The sequence below is a fragment of the Eschscholzia californica genome, unplaced genomic scaffold, assembly GCF_041429995.1.
Source record: "Eschscholzia californica isolate CP2 unplaced genomic scaffold, dmEscCali1.0.p SCAF_2, whole genome shotgun sequence".
In the NCBI taxonomy this organism is placed as follows: Eukaryota; Viridiplantae; Streptophyta; class Magnoliopsida; order Ranunculales; family Papaveraceae; genus Eschscholzia; species Eschscholzia californica.
Genome location: NW_028238309.1, coordinates 14,248,663 through 14,267,168, shown reverse-complemented (window position 1 = coordinate 14,267,168; position 18,506 = coordinate 14,248,663). Strand labels below are relative to the sequence as shown.

The following is an 18,506-nucleotide window of genomic DNA, read 5'->3' as shown; positions in this document are numbered from 1 at the left end:
GCTCAGCTCTACGCAACTGTTGGTATTCTCTTAAGGTCATATCAGGTCGGGTAATGATGGAACTCTTCAGATCAAGGTCATCATCATCATCATGGAATGACCAACCGTTAGAATAACGTGCCATGATCTCACAATGTTCAAGGAACAACACACAAGCTATAAATGTAAACTACCAACCAATTACACACAAGTAGAAAGAAATAGATAGAATACGATACTAGCGAATGCTCCTCTCGTTTCGTTCTTCCTTCTGATTCCTTTCTTTTCCTTCGCTCCTATGTTCTTTTTTTTCGGCTTTATCCTTAGAGTACTTCCTGAAAATAAGAAAGAGTCAGAAACTACGAAAATAAACAAAAACGTTTAAGTTAACAAATAACACTAAACTAATGAACAAAACGAACAAACAATATCCAAACTACTAAACCTATCCCCGGCAGCGGCGCCAAAAACTTGATGGGCCTAAAAGGTTACCCTAAAAGGTCTCCACCCGCAAGTATACGGGCGTCAAGTAATAACCCGGTAAGACCGGGATCGATCCTCAAGGATAGAGAGGTAATTCAGATATCGAGAGAGTCTAGCCACCGGTTTAAGTGTCAGTCACTAACTCAGACTAAAAACAAAAAGATAATAAGTTGGGTTTTTGGATTGATTTCAAATAAATAAACAAATAAGGCTAACTAAACTAAAGGTGAGAGATTCGGGAAGAGTCGAGCAAGAATCGAATGAGAGGGATACTTCGATCCACAAAGTCGATAGTGACTAGTACTAATGATCTATAAGCATAAAAAGTTAGTTAACTTCATCCATTTACTTGGATGGGTCAACGAACTCTTGGTTTAACTCAGATTCCAGTCCATGAATGGTCTAAAAACCCGGAAGATTTATCATTAAAAGCAATAAAACTCTTTTGTCACATCAAAAATGTTTCACGAGTATCTGACTACAAAAGCTAGCTAGACATGGCGATACAAATAATAAATGGGAAGAAGACAAAGAAAGACACGAGTTAAGGTGAGAATCTCCCTATTCCGATGAGGCGCGAGACTAAGATCGACGGGAAATATATGTGTTGAAGTGCTGCCGATCTCCCTGTAACAGAATGCAGGGGTCCTCTTAACAGTATACAATGGGTGTCCTCTCAGCAGAACTTGACCTCCCCTTATCAGCCAGTATCATCTTCTTCCTTAAGAAAAATCCACCATGAAAGCTTCACTTAAGCTTTCTCTCTCTAGATGTATTAACTCAAAAACTCAATCAAACACAAGGAGCATCAAATCAATGGAATGGACAGTAAAAACCCTAAACTTTCCGGCCAAAATAATGGCCGGAAGCACCACAAACTAATCCGGCCAGATTCAAGCTTTCCGGCCAAGCATCTACTGCCCCGAGCTGCTGCAGACGCGTCCCGAACTGCTGTAGACTCCTCTCAAGCTGCTGTTCCGAGCAAATCTAATGGTGAACCCGAGCTGCAGTAAGTGCAAATTTTGGAGCTGCTCTAATGGAGGTCTGACCTGCTGCCAAGAGGAGCCCGACTGCCCGAGCTGCTAAGTTGTTCCAGCTAGCTGCTGTCAAACCAAGATGAGAGGCCGAGCTGCCTTCAATGATGCCCGAGCTGCTTCTTCCGGCGCCTTCAATGGCTGTCCCGAGTAGAAAAGCTGATGTTCCGACCTCTTCTTCTCACCCGTGAAGCTGCTGGTTGTTTTCCCGGCCGGCCAAGCTATGGCCGGCGGTTTCTCCTCCCTCTCTCTCTCTCTAGCTTTTTCTAAAATACCTAATGGAGATCTCCCCAAAACCCTAACTCCTTGATTATTAAAACCAAAGTCAGACTTGTCAATTAGAACCTAGGACCACCTTCACTTGGTCCACTCAGTTTGACTTGGTCTTAAGTCTATTTTGATTTGGGCTTTTAAAGGGTGCTCATAAGATTTCCATTTTGTTCATTCTTCTTTGGGCTTTGGGCTTGCCTTTGAGTTTCATCTAGAACCAGAGAGTGCCTTCATCATTTTCTCTACACATCTAATTCTCAGAAAAGATTAAAATATCCTCGGTTTCTTTCTTCCATAATTTTCCGGTCCGAACTCCGATTCGACTTCCGTTTTCGCCGTCGGACTCACCATTGACTCAACTTGCCATTTAAGCTCTGATTTTTCACCAAAATGACCCGAATACCCCTGGTGCTATTTCCTTACGGTTCCCACATGAGATGAAAATGTGACAAACGCTCCGTTTTATTCCGAATTAAGAGTCAAACTCCAAATGAGGTACCTACCAAGAAAAACTTATAAATAATTAGAAATAAAACACGAAAAGAACTAACTCATCAAAGTTAAAGTATCCAAATGTGGCATTTTAACGCCACATCACCTCTCTTACTATAGAAAAAACCCTTTGGTCTACCATTCAATAATAGTGAGAAAGATGTTGTAGTCACACAACTATAATGATCTTGTGAGTATTTGCTATAATCCCAAACTTCTTCAGAACTGCACTTAAGAAATCCCATTCCATTCTGTCATATGCTTTTGCCATATCTACTTTCATGGCAAAAGCTCCCTCTTTCGCCGTTGTTAGTGAAATAAAATGAAAAAGTTCTTGCGCAATTATAATATTGTCGGAAATCTGTCGTCCAGGAATGAAGGCATTCTGTACTTGAGATATGATATTGTCTAGTAATGGTCTCAACCGATTGCTAAGAATTTTAGCAACTATTCGGTATAAAACATTACATAACGAAATAGGCTTGAAATCTGCCAGTATTTCTAGTGCCTGCACTTTAGGAATAAGAGCAATAAAATTATGGTTAAGATTACCTAGTAACTTGCCTGACTCAAATATATATTTAATCTGATGTGTGACTTCGTCCCTATTACCGTCCAACAATGCTTATAAAAATCAGCTGAAAACCCGTCTGGTCCTGGTGCTTTCCCCACCTTCATCTCATTAATAATATGCCATATCTCCTCCTTTGACGGCACACGACTAATCATTAGATTTTTTGTTGCTAGTAATGGTTTGTCCATCAACTCCAAACCATCAGGAAATGGAGTTATTTGTTCCGATCTTGAAGCTTTATAGAAGTGTTTAATAAAGGTATTAGATATAACTGATGGGTCAGATGACCACGTCTGATTCGGTAGCTTAACCGAGAAAATATTATTCTTTCGTCTTCTGTTCAATACAGAAAGATGAAAAATTTTTGTATTTCTATCATTTTCCTCCACCCAAAACTTCTTCGCTCTCTGCCTCTAGAAAATTTCTTCTGAATTCCTTAAACTTCTTCACTATCCGCGCTTCCTCTTCTAGGTTGTCGACTGATGGAACCCTCATTTGTGTTCTTAATAATGTTTCCTTGGTCTCCTTTATCAGTTCGAATATATGCCCCACTGAATGCCTACTCCACTTTTTCAACTCCACACCTAGTTGTTTAAGCTTGTCTGTGAACTCACCTCTTCCCTGTCTCCATTTTTCCTTCATAATACATTCGAAATCTTTATGCAATGTCCAGTGTCTTTCAAACCGAAGCGGGATGCTACCTCTGATTTTTGTTCTCTCTGTATTTAAAATTATCGGCGCATGATCCCTATGAAATCTTGGTAAGTGTTTAACTATAGTATTTGGGAAACAAAGTCTCCAAAAATTATCCATCACTTAAAATATTAAGTTCATTCGTATGGGAGATTTAATGTTACCGTATATATCTTCCCAATATTTTGTTTGACTAAGTAAACAATAACCCAAATATCAAGCAAAATCTCTTAACAACATTGACACAAATTTTGTTCATAAAAAAAACAGGGACACAAATTTACTGACTAAATAGTAAACAAATTCAATTTTCTAAATATCCCACCGAAATTTGCTTATATTAAGTCAAACCAATTTTGAAAATTGAACCATATGCTATATGTTAGAGCAATCGGAACTATTCAATCTTAAAATATCTCCTGCTATTTTGGTCAAACATGAATTCTAAAATCTCAACTAAAATATCTCTAACACCCGAGATATTACTCAAATATGGATCGCCAATAACTGATCAACATCTAAGCATGTAATAACCGATTAAATGTACACAAAATAACATCAGATTTCGTTCCTAAAACATTTCTAGAATCGGTTTTACTAGTCAAATCGATTTGATTTTAAAATCCAATATAAGTCTATAGTATGGAGATATATTTCAAAGAACCTTTAAATCAAATTTGTTTCAAATAAAATGATTCAACAATATTATTTCGCATATCTAAACTTAAACGATAATTGAAGATCATAGGTTTAGATATCTTAACAAATAATAAATAATTTTAAATACTAATCAACAAAGCTAAAGGCAGGCTCTGATACCAAATGTTAGGAAATTGAATTCTAAATATATGCGGAAGTTACATATTTTCAGCCATTGTTGATTAAGTAGAAATTAGAACTGCAATATAAAACTCTGAAAGTCTTCTAACCCCAATCCTCTCCGTAAGTTGTTGTATTATTGATGGAGGCTACGGACATTCGGTTATTGTAACTACTCCCACTTCTTTTCCATCGAAGAAGGGGGTAGTGAGATGGTCAAAACCAAGTTAGAGGGAAATTAGGAATGTGGGGTCACCCTTAGTCTCCAAAAGAGACGTGTCCAACATAATGTTTATATCTTCTTTCCAATGAAAAAAGCTAATTCATTTGTTACTGCTTCAGGTATTGGTGCTCTAATGGTACTCACTGCAAATTCATCATCTTCTTCCTCTATTTCTACTGCTAGAAAGAAGAAATCTTGATCTGGTATTAACGGAAAAGGAAGAAGAATTATTCTAGAGGAGTCATCTGAGGATGATTCAAATGGGTTGTGATGAATTTGAATGAAGATTTAGGTTCTTAGAAGATTAGTTGGATTAAAGATGAAACACCAAGTTGAATTTGGATGACATTGATATTTCATGGCTCCTGAATTTCAGCACATGATTTCAATGTCTAAGTCAAAGAAGCCATTCTTAGCAACCACAAATAGTAGCAATGAGTTCAAACCGACGAACACAATTTTCTAGGGTTTTTTTTTTGTACCAAACTCAATTTTCTAGGTTTTTTTTTTATTTCAAGGGGTTTTAGGGTTCACGAAGAAGACCCGTTTCCATTGATTTTCTCTCTCTACAAATTTGTTGGTAATGAAGAAAAAGAATAAAATAAGGGTTTATGGAAGAAAAGAGGGAAAACTTAATATAAAAGCTCTAATTCTTGGAGGACATGAGTGAAAAATAATAGAGTGATGTCCCCTTAAACACGGTTGTCCATATAAATTTTTAATTTTTCTAGTTGTCCACGTAAAATAGTTGTCCGCAAAAGTTAATTGGTTGTCCATGTATTGGCTACCCTTTTCTTTTGTTTAATGGCTTTTGGTGAGTGCTGGTTTTTCTTTTGTAATAGACTTCCTTTGAGAGTAAATAAAAGTTGTTGTTTTCCCGTTATCGTTTTAATTACTTTGATTGTTGGGCTCCCTCCGTCTTTCCCTTTTTGTTATGTATCTTCTTTGTCTCTACTTCTTCTTCCTCTTCTTCTTCAGATGTGTAATCATTCACCAGTTGTAGGGTTCGACGGTCTTTTTGTAAGCAATATTCTTGAACCAATGAACAATTTTATTTTTGCTTGGTGAAATCTCTTCTTTCTTTTGATTTTTTGTTCCTGCATGCATACTTCAGATATTGACAGCAAAAATATTAATCTGTTAGTATAATCCTAAGCTTACTAATGTTTTTTCCTAACTTGCTACGCTTTGCTCCGAATGTCTTTTCCTGCGCATAAAATTCAAATTAGACCTATCCTGATTATGCATGGCCTAACTTACTAATCCCCTCTGCAAAATAAAAACTCAACTAGCCTTGTATATTGGTTTGTATTTTCTTCGCAGTTTGGTTGATTGCTGGTGTTAAGTTCATCTAGGGCTTCCCCTTGGCCCCTGGTCGTGGCTCTCGCTACCACCACTGGTTTGCTCGCTTGAGCAATGCTATTTTGGACTGGGACTTCTCCTTGACTCCTGGTCGTAGCTCTCGCTATCAGGGTTGTTTCGTCGGCTTGAGCACGACTAGTTTAAACTATGACTTCTCCTTAGGCCCCTAGTTGTGGCTCTCGTTACTAGGATAGCTTGAGAAGGAAAGAAATTTGAATCAGAAGTTGGAAAGGAAAGAAAGATAGATGGAGCTTGGATTATTGTGTGATAAATATGGTGGGTTCGTGATGAGAATGGAAGGAAAGAAATTTGAATCAGAAGTTGGAAAGGAAAGAGAGACAGATGGAGCTTGGATTATTGTGTGATAAATATGGTGGGTTCGTGATGAGAAATTTGAATCAGAACTAATGTTTTAGTGTTTTAGGTCATTGATTGATCTAATCAAAAGCATGTTTAAATTTCCATTCAAACACTATTATCTAGTTATTCAAGTTTGAATCTAATTCTTCTAGTAAAAGACAATACATGCAAACGGCTCGTGATGCCACTGTAGGGTTTCGTGTGTATCTAATACATCTATCCACTATAGGCTCGTGATGACACCGAGTGTATAACTTGAACTCCCTCCTTCGAGTCAAGTAGGACCTTCTTGAAGGTTGAGATGAAGATTTCCTTCTTCTTGACTAGATAATTGAGAGAAACTCCTTTTCTCTCTTTTTCAGACAGCTCTCTCTCTATGAGAAATTACACTGAACTTCTTTTCAGTTGGCTTAGGTTTTCTCTCCTTTTACTTTCTTACTTTCCCTTAGGTTGTCTAATTAGGTCCTTATATAGAAATCCCTAGAATAGGTGTTTGACCCAAACTTAGATTCCTAAAACCTAATTATAAGGTATTTTAACGAAACACCCTTTTAGGGTACCTTTAGTGTGGCCGGCCAACATAGCCCCTTTATGGGCTTCCTTGGCCTGCCCACTAAGGATATAACTGGCCATAAGATGGGCGGCCCCTTGCTAAGGTCGGCCATCACATGGCTGGCCCTCCTAAAGCCTTCCCGGGTCTTCCTTTAAGGCCCGGTTATGTCTGTCTTTTATCCGGACTCTTCCGAACCATCTGGACTTACTAAGAATAGATCCAATCCACCTATTTGCCAATCTTTCACTAGTCATTTCTCTCCGTTCAAACCATCACTCTTATGTGTAACTCTTGTAGGATCCGGTCTATGTTAGCCGCGGATTACCGAAGTTATCCGACGATCGTAGTTGGCTTCTAGCTAAGCGTTACGACCCCTAATTCGATCGGAATAATGATCTTCCGTCTAAGGTCATCACGATCCTATTCGCCAAATCGTACGCATTGACATCTTGGTCGAAGGACATTCCTTCGGAAGGATACCATTCCTTCAGATCGAGGAAATATATCCTTCATCTTGTTCCTCCATTGCTTTTCTCCTTTGCTCCGAGGAGTCGATGTTGGTGGATTTGGCTTCGATGAATCCATCATCTTTCACATGACAATTTTTTAAGATCATCTTTTACTTTTGCAATTTCTTTCTGCAGTAAAAGATTGAATATTTATTGAACCTTTCGGGGGCGAGTTATGGGAACTCAGTGAGACGTGCTTGTGTCAAGCTTGTCTTATGGAAGACGATGGGGGCCCTTTTATAGGCTGACCTAGACCAACTGTGATTAGACGGTGTAGATGAAGCTAGGGATTAGGGATTCGGGTTTGACATCTAGGGCTTGATTTAGTTTCTTATTTTGAAGAGAGATAAAAAGATAACTTGGGTGAAGATAACCCCCAAAACTTGATCATTGTAGGCATTGCTTTTAAAGAAAGTCATATTGAATTGACCAAGTCATAAGTGGAAAATACGTTGCCTATAACAAGTTTGGGCATTGCCTAGAAAATTTCCCTTATAGAAATACGGGTGGCAACTTTGTTTTCAGTAGACACAAATACACTTGAAATACAAAAATAAATGTTAGAAACTAAATTAAAAAATAATCATGATAATACTTGGTATCCTGATTCTCGACAAAACCTCATAGTAATCAAGTATAATTCTCATTTTTTTTAATAATTCTTTAGGCACATTTGTTGTTTATTCACATTCAGTTGTTTTTCTTTCATTTGAATTGACTTTCGTTTATTTAACTCGAACAACTACGTACATACATCTTATTTTTCTTTTGTTATCTCAATCTGAGAAATAAATTTTAATGAGCTCATTTTATAATCTTTATAATCAAGCTAGAATCATTTATATATATTATAACGCGATGGAAAATGATCTGCAACTAATAGTGTAGTGGTTCATAGGTCACGCATGTTTATATAGTTGAGACTCTTAACTAGGGCTACCATATTTAAGCTCGCTTCGGGCCATTGGAAATTCAGGAACGGCCTTGGTAGTTTAGGCAATAAAAAACCTAGAGGTAGGAAAAGATGGACTTTGAGGCCCTTAGGATGGCCCTACGGGTCTTTATATATATATATATATAGTAGGCCCAAGATATTTTAGTTAGAGTTTATAGTGCTCATTCGATTCATGATGTATTGCATATTACATTCATGATTTATTGCATATATTATTCATGATGTATTTAGTTAGAATTAACTTCAGAGAAGAAAAGGACCTGTTACTTCAAAACTTTATATATAAGAGGGTTTGGCTCCCTTCAACCCATCCAACATAAACCATTTATCAGGTTTCTCTCTCATCTTTTATTTTTGTTAGTATATACCTTTCCCTCTCTCTCTCTCTCTATGTATATTACTAACTAAAAACTTTACAGTGAGAAATGGCTATGAATGTAGCGGAAGAAATTGAGCGACTAGAAAACGAACTCAAACAACTCCCGGTCACAAAAAATATATCTCTCCTTGAAGAAGCCGAAGATAGGGTAAAAGTTTTTGGTTATGATTATTGTTATTATTATTTTAACCTTGTAATAACGTCAAACTTTTATCTAATTAGCAGATGTATGAACTGAACTGCAAAATGTTGCGGACGGGTCGGAGAGACGGAAAAGATAAGCTTCGTAAAGACCTCAGAAAAGCAGAAGACTGTGTGCCGAGTTTCTATGAGAGACTAAGCGAAGAGGAAAAAGTATTAAAGAGGCCGAGAGACCAAATCCGGCGCAGAATTGAAGAACTTAGAGATCAGAATATGCCATAAAAATATCTGGCGAAAGATTTTTTTTTTTATAATGTTAGACTGAACTTTAGTGTTAAGAATTAAAACCTCCATTTCAAAAGTAGCTAGATTAAATCTATGAATATTTGTGGTTGTTAGATATAACAATCGTACTATATATTTGTGTTATCATAATTAAGTTGATGATTAAGACTTAAGTTGATTCTGAAAATGTTTTAAATTCCAAGTCACTTATTGTTGAGTTGAACGACAAAAGACAGATACGAGTATCGCTACACATGGATGACTAGTTTCTTTTTCTTGTTATTACAGGTAGGTTTTGTGTGGCCTTGTGATGAGACACTCATTTGACATGTTAATTTGCTATTTATGGTGAGACACTCATTTGACATGTTAGTTTGCTATTTGTTTCACATTTGACCAGGATATGACTTCTGGAGGTTATAAGATGGCAACCTATTTGAATTTTCTTAAGCTTTCAAAACAGGGGCCTACAATATATATTCCTGTAGAAAGATGCTAACAGATAAATTAATAAAGCCTTGGCTACAAATCAATTAATCAATAGAATATATGAAACTTCCTACACTGTTGTTTACATGTTAATGGAGAACGAATAGACATCGGTCTAGACTTGGATAATGTGGTTCCTATTATTTTTGAAAAAGGAGAAGGCCTGTTGTCATCCACACCTACATATTCGTTGTTTTTTATGTCTTCTCTATTCTTCTCCAAAAACATGTGATCGAGATCTTCTAACTCTATACTCTCGAAAAACATCTTTCGACACCTTCGAGTTAGAACATCATCAAGACCTTGAATAATTAGTTTTACCTTTTCTTCGATTGACTTCATGAAGCAATGTTGGATGACTAGTTTTATATATTCTTCTCTGTTTTTACTACTCAAAACCATTTCCTTCCCTCCAGGACACAACTCTACAATTTTCCTTCTGGACACTGCTTCATCTTCTTCTTCACTTTCCCAAACAAATGTCAAGCCCAAACCATCTGAATCTACAAACTCATAATCCATCTCTAAAATATCTCTGCAGCTTTTGTACATGTATGGATCCACATTGCGTATATCTTCCAATGTAACAATAGATCCGGCTAATTGCAAGAGAAACAATCGATCAAATCCAATTTGTATTTGCACGTCGTGCATCAATGCTAAAGCAATCACTCGACCACAAAACCCATAATATTGAAGTTTTTGACGATCCACTTTTGCTGCAAACAAGATAGTGAAATTATTAAAGATAGAAAATGTTGAAGTTGTAAGGTATAACATGACTAAAAACATGAAAAACAATTCAAAATGTTGAATAAATACCTGGATTAAGATAGATCCTCTGAGGGTTATGTGGGCATGATAGGAACAGAGAACTCTGTGGAGTGAATAGATGTCGGCATAGCAAGAGGAGCCACCCCTTGAAAACTCCATGACCTGCAAGTGCTACCTCATTTTTAAACTGAGGGATAATTCCATTCCGCAACAAAATGGGGTTTGCAAGCCCAACATGCTTGAAAGAATCAACCAATAACTTTGAACTGTCAATGAGAACTTTCGTCTTCTGTGGGTGATGATCAGAGACCTGATTTGGAAATATCATCGTGATCAAATATCTTCTACATTCATTGTTTAGTAAATTCTTATGTTGAAGAAGCCACTGGTGATCTTCGCCTCTTTTTGAATTCATAATAAGTTTATTTATTGAAGCTCGGTGAGAATTCAAGCAAGATGAGAGTTTTTCTCCAAATAGATTATAATGTTCAGATACGAAGTTCAATTCCTTGAGAATTGATAGATAATAAGACCATCCATGATTAAATTCGCATTCAGTACATCTTGTATACTCAATGCCATCGTCCATATATGTCAGACCAAGATCAATGTTGTCAAGTAACTTATTAAGATCTTCCCAAAATGGTAAAAGTTGTGTTACATTATAGCACACATCCACAAGCACCTCCATAGGAAGTGAGTGAAATGATGATAAACCTCTCGATCTCATGTACTCTTCAATTTTCGTACACATATGGAGCGTCAATACAGAGAAGTCACGGATATCACTCTCAAATCGTGATTTTAACAAAGACGGCACTCTGCAAAAGCACGACTCTCTGACCAACTTCATATTCACAACAAACTGTTGAGTGAGCTCCCTTATAAATGGGTGAAAGTAAAAGAGTAAGTCCCTTGGTGTTCCGTGCATGAAAAATTGTGATGTGTTTGCAGGCCCAATTGATTTCAACAAATATATGTAAGTTTGACGACATGAGTAGTATAACCCAGAAGTTGTTGTTGTTGTTGTTTTGTCATCATGGAGAAGAACAGTGAACCGTAAAGCTATACTAGCGAATAGGTGTTGAATGTATATAGGGTAGGAATGGATATTAGGATAGATAAAGAGACGAATTGATTCCTCGGCTATGGCTTTATAATATTTGATGGGAGATTTGTATAAATCGACCAGATACTTGGGCATTCCATAAAACAAAAACATTTGTAGATGCTCCCTTTTCTTACGGTTTCTAGGTATCATGGTCAAGTAATTTTTAAGATTGGCTAATACATAATTTCTTATTGATTCATCTTCATCATCGCCATTACTATGATTGTTAATAAGACGTAAAGTAGAGAAAGTCAAATTTCTCAGTACTCGTATTGCTCGCTTGTGGCACTTCTTAGATGCAAAGTGGCGGACAACGTTTGCAAATTCTACCTCAGGTATGAATTCGATTCCCTCTGCTTCAATATTCCGCAAGAAGTACCCTTCCTTGTCCAATAATCTCATCTTGCCCTCTGATAAGAGATGAACAAAATTCTATCTATAACCCCAAAATCTTCTCTCTATCTTTCATCAACCAACCACAAGGGACTTCAAGAAGTAGTAGCAAGCGTTTGTATTCCTATAAAGAAATACTTGAATGGAAAGTTTCTATCTAGTCTACTGTGAGTGAGTCGTTCTTTATATGAAGAGGAAAGGTACTACTTAGTAGGTGGTTTCCTGAAATTTAAAATAGAAGGTTTCTATTTTACCTTTCCTTCCTATAACCTAATAACTGCAACTTCCTAAATTTGAAGATCCAACTGTTCCTTATCTTGTCGTCTTTTAGTAACTAACCAATTTACCATTTATTTCTTACCTGCCTTCCCATTTTTAGCCCCCCATGATGTGTCCAATTCTCCAGTGTAGTCCCCAACATTACCCAGCATTCACCCCCTTTTCAAATATTCCTTTTCCTATTTTACCCACTTCTTTGTTATCGGTTTCTTTTCCTAATCTTGGGGCCTGCTAAAAGCACCCGTCCAAACTGCTGTTAGCAGGTGGCACTATAAGCAAGCATACCATCAACTTCTTTCTCTATAGATACCGGCCAATTCGTAAGCACCCAAGCCCTTTTGACGAAAACTAACCTAACGTCACGCACTCATCTTTCTCTCTCTAAACGCCATCTCTCAGTCTCTTAGTGCACCTTCCCTCTCAATCGAATCTCAGTTTCCATTGCTTTAATAACTAACCTTCTCTCTCACTGAACCTTCTCTCTCTAACCGCACCTCAGAAGATCTCCGCTAGAGTGTATGATTGGGAATATACACTGGATAACCCAGCATGCGACTACATCAAGAGTGATGAACGTCAAATACCCCTCATTGACAAGATTGGAGAGATTCCTCAAAATATGAACACTCCACTCATCTTATGTAAGGAATGCGTGACTTTAATTCCGTCAAACACAGTGCCGTAAAAGGAGGTTATACAGGCGGACACTGGGAAATTCATGATAGACATGAAGCTAAGTGGGAGTGGATTGAGTCATCCTAATTAAATTAGGAAAAGTATCTCCAAGCCACTTGATGAGTAGCAACTGAAAATGCGTGGCCAGCCTTAAACGGATTAAATATTTAATCGTTTGGTTGACAGTCGTACTTGGAATCAAGAAAGTCTCAAAGATATGACGTATCAGATGGGATTCAAATTGACACGAGACTCGAGCATTGCACTTGTTCTAAGTACAAGTGGGAGACTGAAGGATATGTCCTGCGACCGAAGATGCAACGCGAGAAATTTGTCGGATAGGACAATTGATGAAGAAGATAATCAAGTTTGGACGATTTAGGGATCGTAGTGTTTAGCTAGAAACCAACTACGATCTTCGAATCACAGGACAATTCGCGGCTAACTTCATCCAGATCATATATCGGGTTACAACAAAGGGTGTCGATTTGATCGGAAGATATAACTAAAAGGCCAAGCAAAAGATAAGGGAAAGATAGTAAGAGGCCCGGAACAAAAGGGTTTTGGGTCGGGCACTCAAGGCTACACTAAAAGGGGCACAACCAGACCTAGCCCATTAGGGCTTAGGGTGGTCGGCCAGAGATAAGGGATACTAGTTTCTATTTTGTGACTAATCCTAAATCTACTTCTATTTTGGTCTTTTAGGAATCCTAATTAGGGTTGGACTTTAACTTTTGGGATTCTATATAAGGGACTTATTAGAAGAGAATTAGGTGTGAAAAATTCTCAAGGAAATTTCGATCTCTACAACATCAAGTAGAAAAAGAAAGAGAGAGTAGTTCCCAACTATCTATCTAATCTAACGAAGAAGGTTTTCTTCATCTAACCAGCAGCAAAATTTTAGCTAACTTGAAGGTGGGAGATCAAGTTGATTACCCGGGTGTCTCAAGTAGAGGAGCTACATTTGGAGCTCTTGGACTTCTTATATTCAACCGTTTAAGTCTGTGAGAATCGCTAAAATCCCACAAACTATTTAGTTGAATATAAGAAGACCAAGAGATCCAATTGCAGCTCCTCTACTTGAGACAACCGAATAACCAACTTGATGTTCTTCATCTTTTAGACTTGATGTTGTAGAGATAGAAATCTCCTTAAGAACTTCCCACACTAAATTGTCTACTAATAAGGACCTTATATAGAATCCCTAAAGTTAGAGTCCAACCCTAATTAGGATTCCTAAAAAGACCAAAATATAAACAGACTTAGGATTTTAATAAAATAGAAACTCCTTTCTATTAAGTGTGGTCGGCCACCCTTATGCCCTAATGGGTTAGGTCAAGCCGGCCCTATTAGTGTGGTCGGCCATTCCTTGGCCAGACCAGTAATGGCTTTAAACCCGCCCCAGAACTCCAAATTGCTCGCATTGTCACCTTGGTCGAAGGACATCTCTTTCAGCAGAATACTATGCCCTTGCTTCTCTTAATCTAGAGTTCTAATTGTTGAAATACCTATTTCAAGATCTCTGCATTTCTATTCGAGAACCATTTCCATATTTCTCATTCAAACTCAATAACTGCGTTGTGTTGATCAAGTGTTAATATCTTCACCAAACTTCTTGGTTCTGATCAATTTCAACGTCTTCTTTCCAAGTTGGGTTTGAGTCAAATTTCTTCACCTGCTCCAACTTGCAGGGAGGGGGGGAGGGGGGGGGGTGGAGGGGGGACATTGGCGTATTAAGACGTAGAGAAAGAAATTCGAGATGTATGAAGACATAAGGAAAGAAATCTGAGATAAATTTCCTGAATAATTTCTTTTTATATTTGTAAATATATTCAAACTCTAACGTGAATTATATATGGACCCTTGTGCATAATACAAAATTACCTTTTCGATCACAATTACTTTCTATTCAACTTCCAATATTTAAGTGCGAGACGGTTAATTTCACATGCGATGACTAGAGTTTATCGCTATAGGATTTTGGTTCAAGACACGTTCATCATAGCATTCTGACAAAGCTTTGAGTTGTTTGCACTAAGTGAAGGTTCAAATCAATAAGATACCTATCATGTATGTACAAGTTTCTACGATAATGGCATAGTTGTTTTGTGTTATTTAATTTTTTTTCTTTTTTGTCTTGTATGTACAAGATTTTTAATAAAGCTTTGAGTTGTTTGCACTATGTGAAGGTTCAAATCCATAAGAGAAATTTTTTTTGAAATGGTGGGGGAATCTTGGGCGATTTCAAATATGAACCAAATGGGTACAATACCCGTTGGCTTGGGTGGATACATCCCTTCGTGATATCCCATAAGAAGGGATGTATCCCATTAGATTGTATCCCGTAGCATTTTATAAATAAGTTACTATTCATCGCAAGAGTCCTTCTGGTGGGGAAAGTCCAAAGGTGTATGCACCAAAGCTTGGTCATATATCTATCTTCCTAAGAAACATGGATGGCTAGGTATCCATGGTCCTCATCTAGACAACACTGCCCTCCTTAGCAAACTGGCTTGGCGCCTTAAATCCGACCCTGAAGCACTTTGGGTCCAATTCTTGAAAGCCAAATATTTCCCTAACTATAATGCTCTTGGGCCAGCAAAATCCCACCATTCGTGGAACTGAAAAGTCATCAAAAGAAATTATGACAACATCGATCATCTTATTACATGGGAAGTACACTAGGGCGAAAACATTAACCTCTGGACTCACAGCTGAATCCCAGGTACTACCAGCTCCATTCCTAACTCCAACAACTCAACTCTTACCAAAGTTTTCCACCTTATCACCAACTATCAGTGGAATGATGAGATTCTCCGCGTTACTTTCGATGAACCAACCTGATGAGACATGAAACTGTCCTATCTGAATCTCTTAACTCGGGTTAGTTAGTCCATTTCGAGCGGTTACTGTTATGATTTGCTGGTTTTTCTTACACAGGTGTTTTCTAAGAAGTTGAGAGTGAAAAACGAATAAAAATCGGGAGAAAGACACCTTTGGGGGCATTTTGGTCATTTGGAGATTATGGTAGTCTGGTGAATTGATGATACTCGGAGGAAACTAGAGTCGAAGACGAACCCAGTGGTGAAAACGGAAGTCAAATCGGAGTTCTTATGAGCAAACTCGACCAAGTCAAAGTTGGGAGTCAAAATTAGTTGACCAAACTTAAAGCTTTCATCAACACGTGGCTTGGTTCGCACAACAGAAGATGGACGGTAAGATATTCTGGTGGTACACTTTCGGGCCATTGAGGACGACGCTTGGCATTTTCCTGGGTACATGATTTGGTACTCACGTATATTCAAGCTTCGGTGCCCCTCGTACATATCTGACGAACTCGCTGACTTTCTCTTTGTGAGAAAGAGGGGTTTATGTTGAAAAAGTTAGAGAGAGAGAGCTGCTGATTTATAGAGAGAGAGAAATTGAATTAATTTTATAACTCCATTAAAACTCATATTTTCTTCTTCTTTCTTTACTGTTAGAGAGAGAGAGAGAGAGAGCTTCTGTGTTTATTATAGAGGTAAAGAGAAAGTTTAGAGAGAGAAAGAAAGAGAAAACAGTAGAGAGAGAGAAAAAACCAGAGAACGAAAATAATTTTCTCACCAGGAAATCGTTTCCGGGAAGACGAGAAAATTATTTTCCCTAAGGGTCTGTTTGGCTCCACAGAGGGAAATTTGCGAGAAAAAAGGTGTTTTCTTCTCCGATTCTTTTTCTTTCTTTAATGTTATTATTTCTCATTTATCCCACCATGATTATGATCTCTTTAGTTATGTGTAGCTAATCTTATTACTTAGAGTTAGGATGAAATCTTGATTATGTATGAGTATGTGGCCTCTTTAACACAACATCTCGAATGAGTTTTAATGTTACCAAGTTTAAATTCCTCACACTTGACTCATGATATCTCTTTCATTAGTTATTCTTAAATTTTGATGTTTCATATTTAGACTTAAAGTCTTTAATGGTTCATGCTTAGGGTTTGATAGCTAATAGTTAAGTTTCTTGTGTGAATGTGTTGGATTTAACGTACAAGTTGTTTATTAGGTCTTAACAAATATAATATTCCGAGGTTGGAGCAAGTGGCTACCAATTCTTGAGTTATAAAAAAGATTTGAGTTATTAGGTCATAATACCTACATATTAAGTGGGATTCCGAAACTCTAGGTTGTTTCCTCTACAAGTTTCTTGATTATTTACTTATTCATTATTTAAGTAGTTTAGTAACTTTATTATTTCATCACAAAATCAAAACCTGAAGAAAATCCGAATTAGTTATAGGAGTCAGAATATATAGATTGACTTAGTCCCTACGGATCGACCCGGTCTTACCGGAACTATTACTTGATGTCCGTATACTTGCGGGTGGTGACCTATTTAGAAAACTTTCTAGGCCCATCACAACCCAGAATCTCATCCACACCATTCCCCTGCATAATGATGGTCCCGATCAAATGAAATGGACTCTTACAGAATTAGGTAATTTCAATGTTAAATCTATGTACCATCATCTTAGCATAACTAATCAATCTCCATCTGATCTTCCTCTTAACTGGAACTTCATCTGGTCTCTCCCCACTATCCCTCGAATAAAACTCTTCATTTGAAAGATTTGCACGAAAGCGCTACCAGTCCGCGACAGGATAGGTAAGTATGTCGGAAACAACTGCAATTGCTCAAACTGCTCGGAAATTGAAACCATTGAACATGCACTAATACATTGTCCATTAGCGAAAAAATTTTGGTTTTACTTTAATATCATTTCTACTAACATCTACTCTTTAGCAGATTGGATCTTCTCTTGGCAGGATCAAAACCAAAGCAGTTGCACGACAAACGATATCCACTTTGTCACCATACTATGGTACATTTGGAAAACCAGATGTGACCATTGCTTCCAGCACTCAATTAATAATACTAGATCGGTAATAAATATGATTATGGCATTCCCGAAAACCAATATAGCACCTAAAAACCCAATACTTGATACAACTGAGAAATGGCAACCTCCTATCACTCCTTTCTTGAAAATATATGTGGATGCATCTTTTATTAATATTAACACCAATATAGGTACTAGTCTCATTGTACACAACACTCATTCTAATTTTATGGAGGCTAAAGTAACTTCATCGCGCGCGTGAAACAGTGAAGAAAGTGAAGCTATAGAAATCCTCAACAGAATCAAATGGGCAGAGGAAAACAACCCAAAATCTATTGTGATAGAAAGCGACAATATCAATCTTATAAAGCACTTGAAGAACCCGAGGCATAAAATTCAGTGGCAATCGAAGATCCACATCCAAAGAATCAAAGACATCAAAAAGAGATTGGACAATATCAAATTCATTCACACGAAAAGATCACTAAACGTTCAAGCTGACAAACTCGCGAAATGGGCTCGCAAGAAGTATAGATTGAAAAACTGGAAAAATGTTCCTTACTTTTTAGTTCATATGTATTGTAATAATACTCTTGTTGCTTAATGTAATTCCACCTTTCAACAAAAAAAGAAACTTGTCAAACCGTAAGATAATTGAATACAACTATATACATGTCTCTTGATTATGTAGTTAACAAAATTTACGCAGATTATGTTCCCATCATTTAGCTCAACTAAATGCTGCATGACATTCAAATTTTTACTAGTATAGTAAATAAAATTCACCCGAAACAA

General features: G+C 37.3%; 1 protein-coding gene and 1 long non-coding RNA gene across 2 annotated transcripts; one reads left to right on the top strand and one right to left on the bottom strand.

Moving 5' to 3' along the window:
• The first annotated feature begins 8,571 nt into the window (after positions 1–8,571).
• Positions 8,572–9,292, top strand: LOC147556412 (uncharacterized). The gene is made up of 3 exons (XR_015234998.1): positions 8,572–8,638; positions 8,726–8,833; positions 8,911–9,292. It is a non-coding gene; the product is annotated as an uncharacterized LOC147556412 (long non-coding RNA).
• Positions 9,293–9,614: 322 nt separating this feature from the next.
• LOC147556411 (E3 ubiquitin-protein ligase UPL5-like) lies at positions 9,615–12,033 on the bottom strand. Its single transcript, XM_086663458.1, has 2 exons — positions 10,423–12,033; positions 9,615–10,319 (listed from the first exon to the last, which is right to left on the bottom strand). The coding sequence occupies exons 1-2, from the start codon at positions 11,885–11,887 to the stop codon at positions 9,649–9,651; spliced, it is 2,136 nt and encodes a 711-aa protein (XP_086519584.1). The 5' UTR covers positions 11,888–12,033; the 3' UTR covers positions 9,615–9,648.
• Between the last annotated feature and the right edge of the window lie 6,473 nt (positions 12,034–18,506).

Bases quoted from the DNA above. Each gene is read 5' to 3' on its own strand.
- LOC147556411 (XM_086663458.1), bottom strand. From the start codon at position 11,887: ATGAGATTATTGGACAAGGAAGGGTACTTCTTGCGGAATATTGAAGCA. The intron at 10,320-10,422 runs GTATTTATTCAA...TCTTGTTTGCAG, and splicing joins GAGGATCTATCTTAATCCAG to CAAAAGTGGATCGTCAAAAA.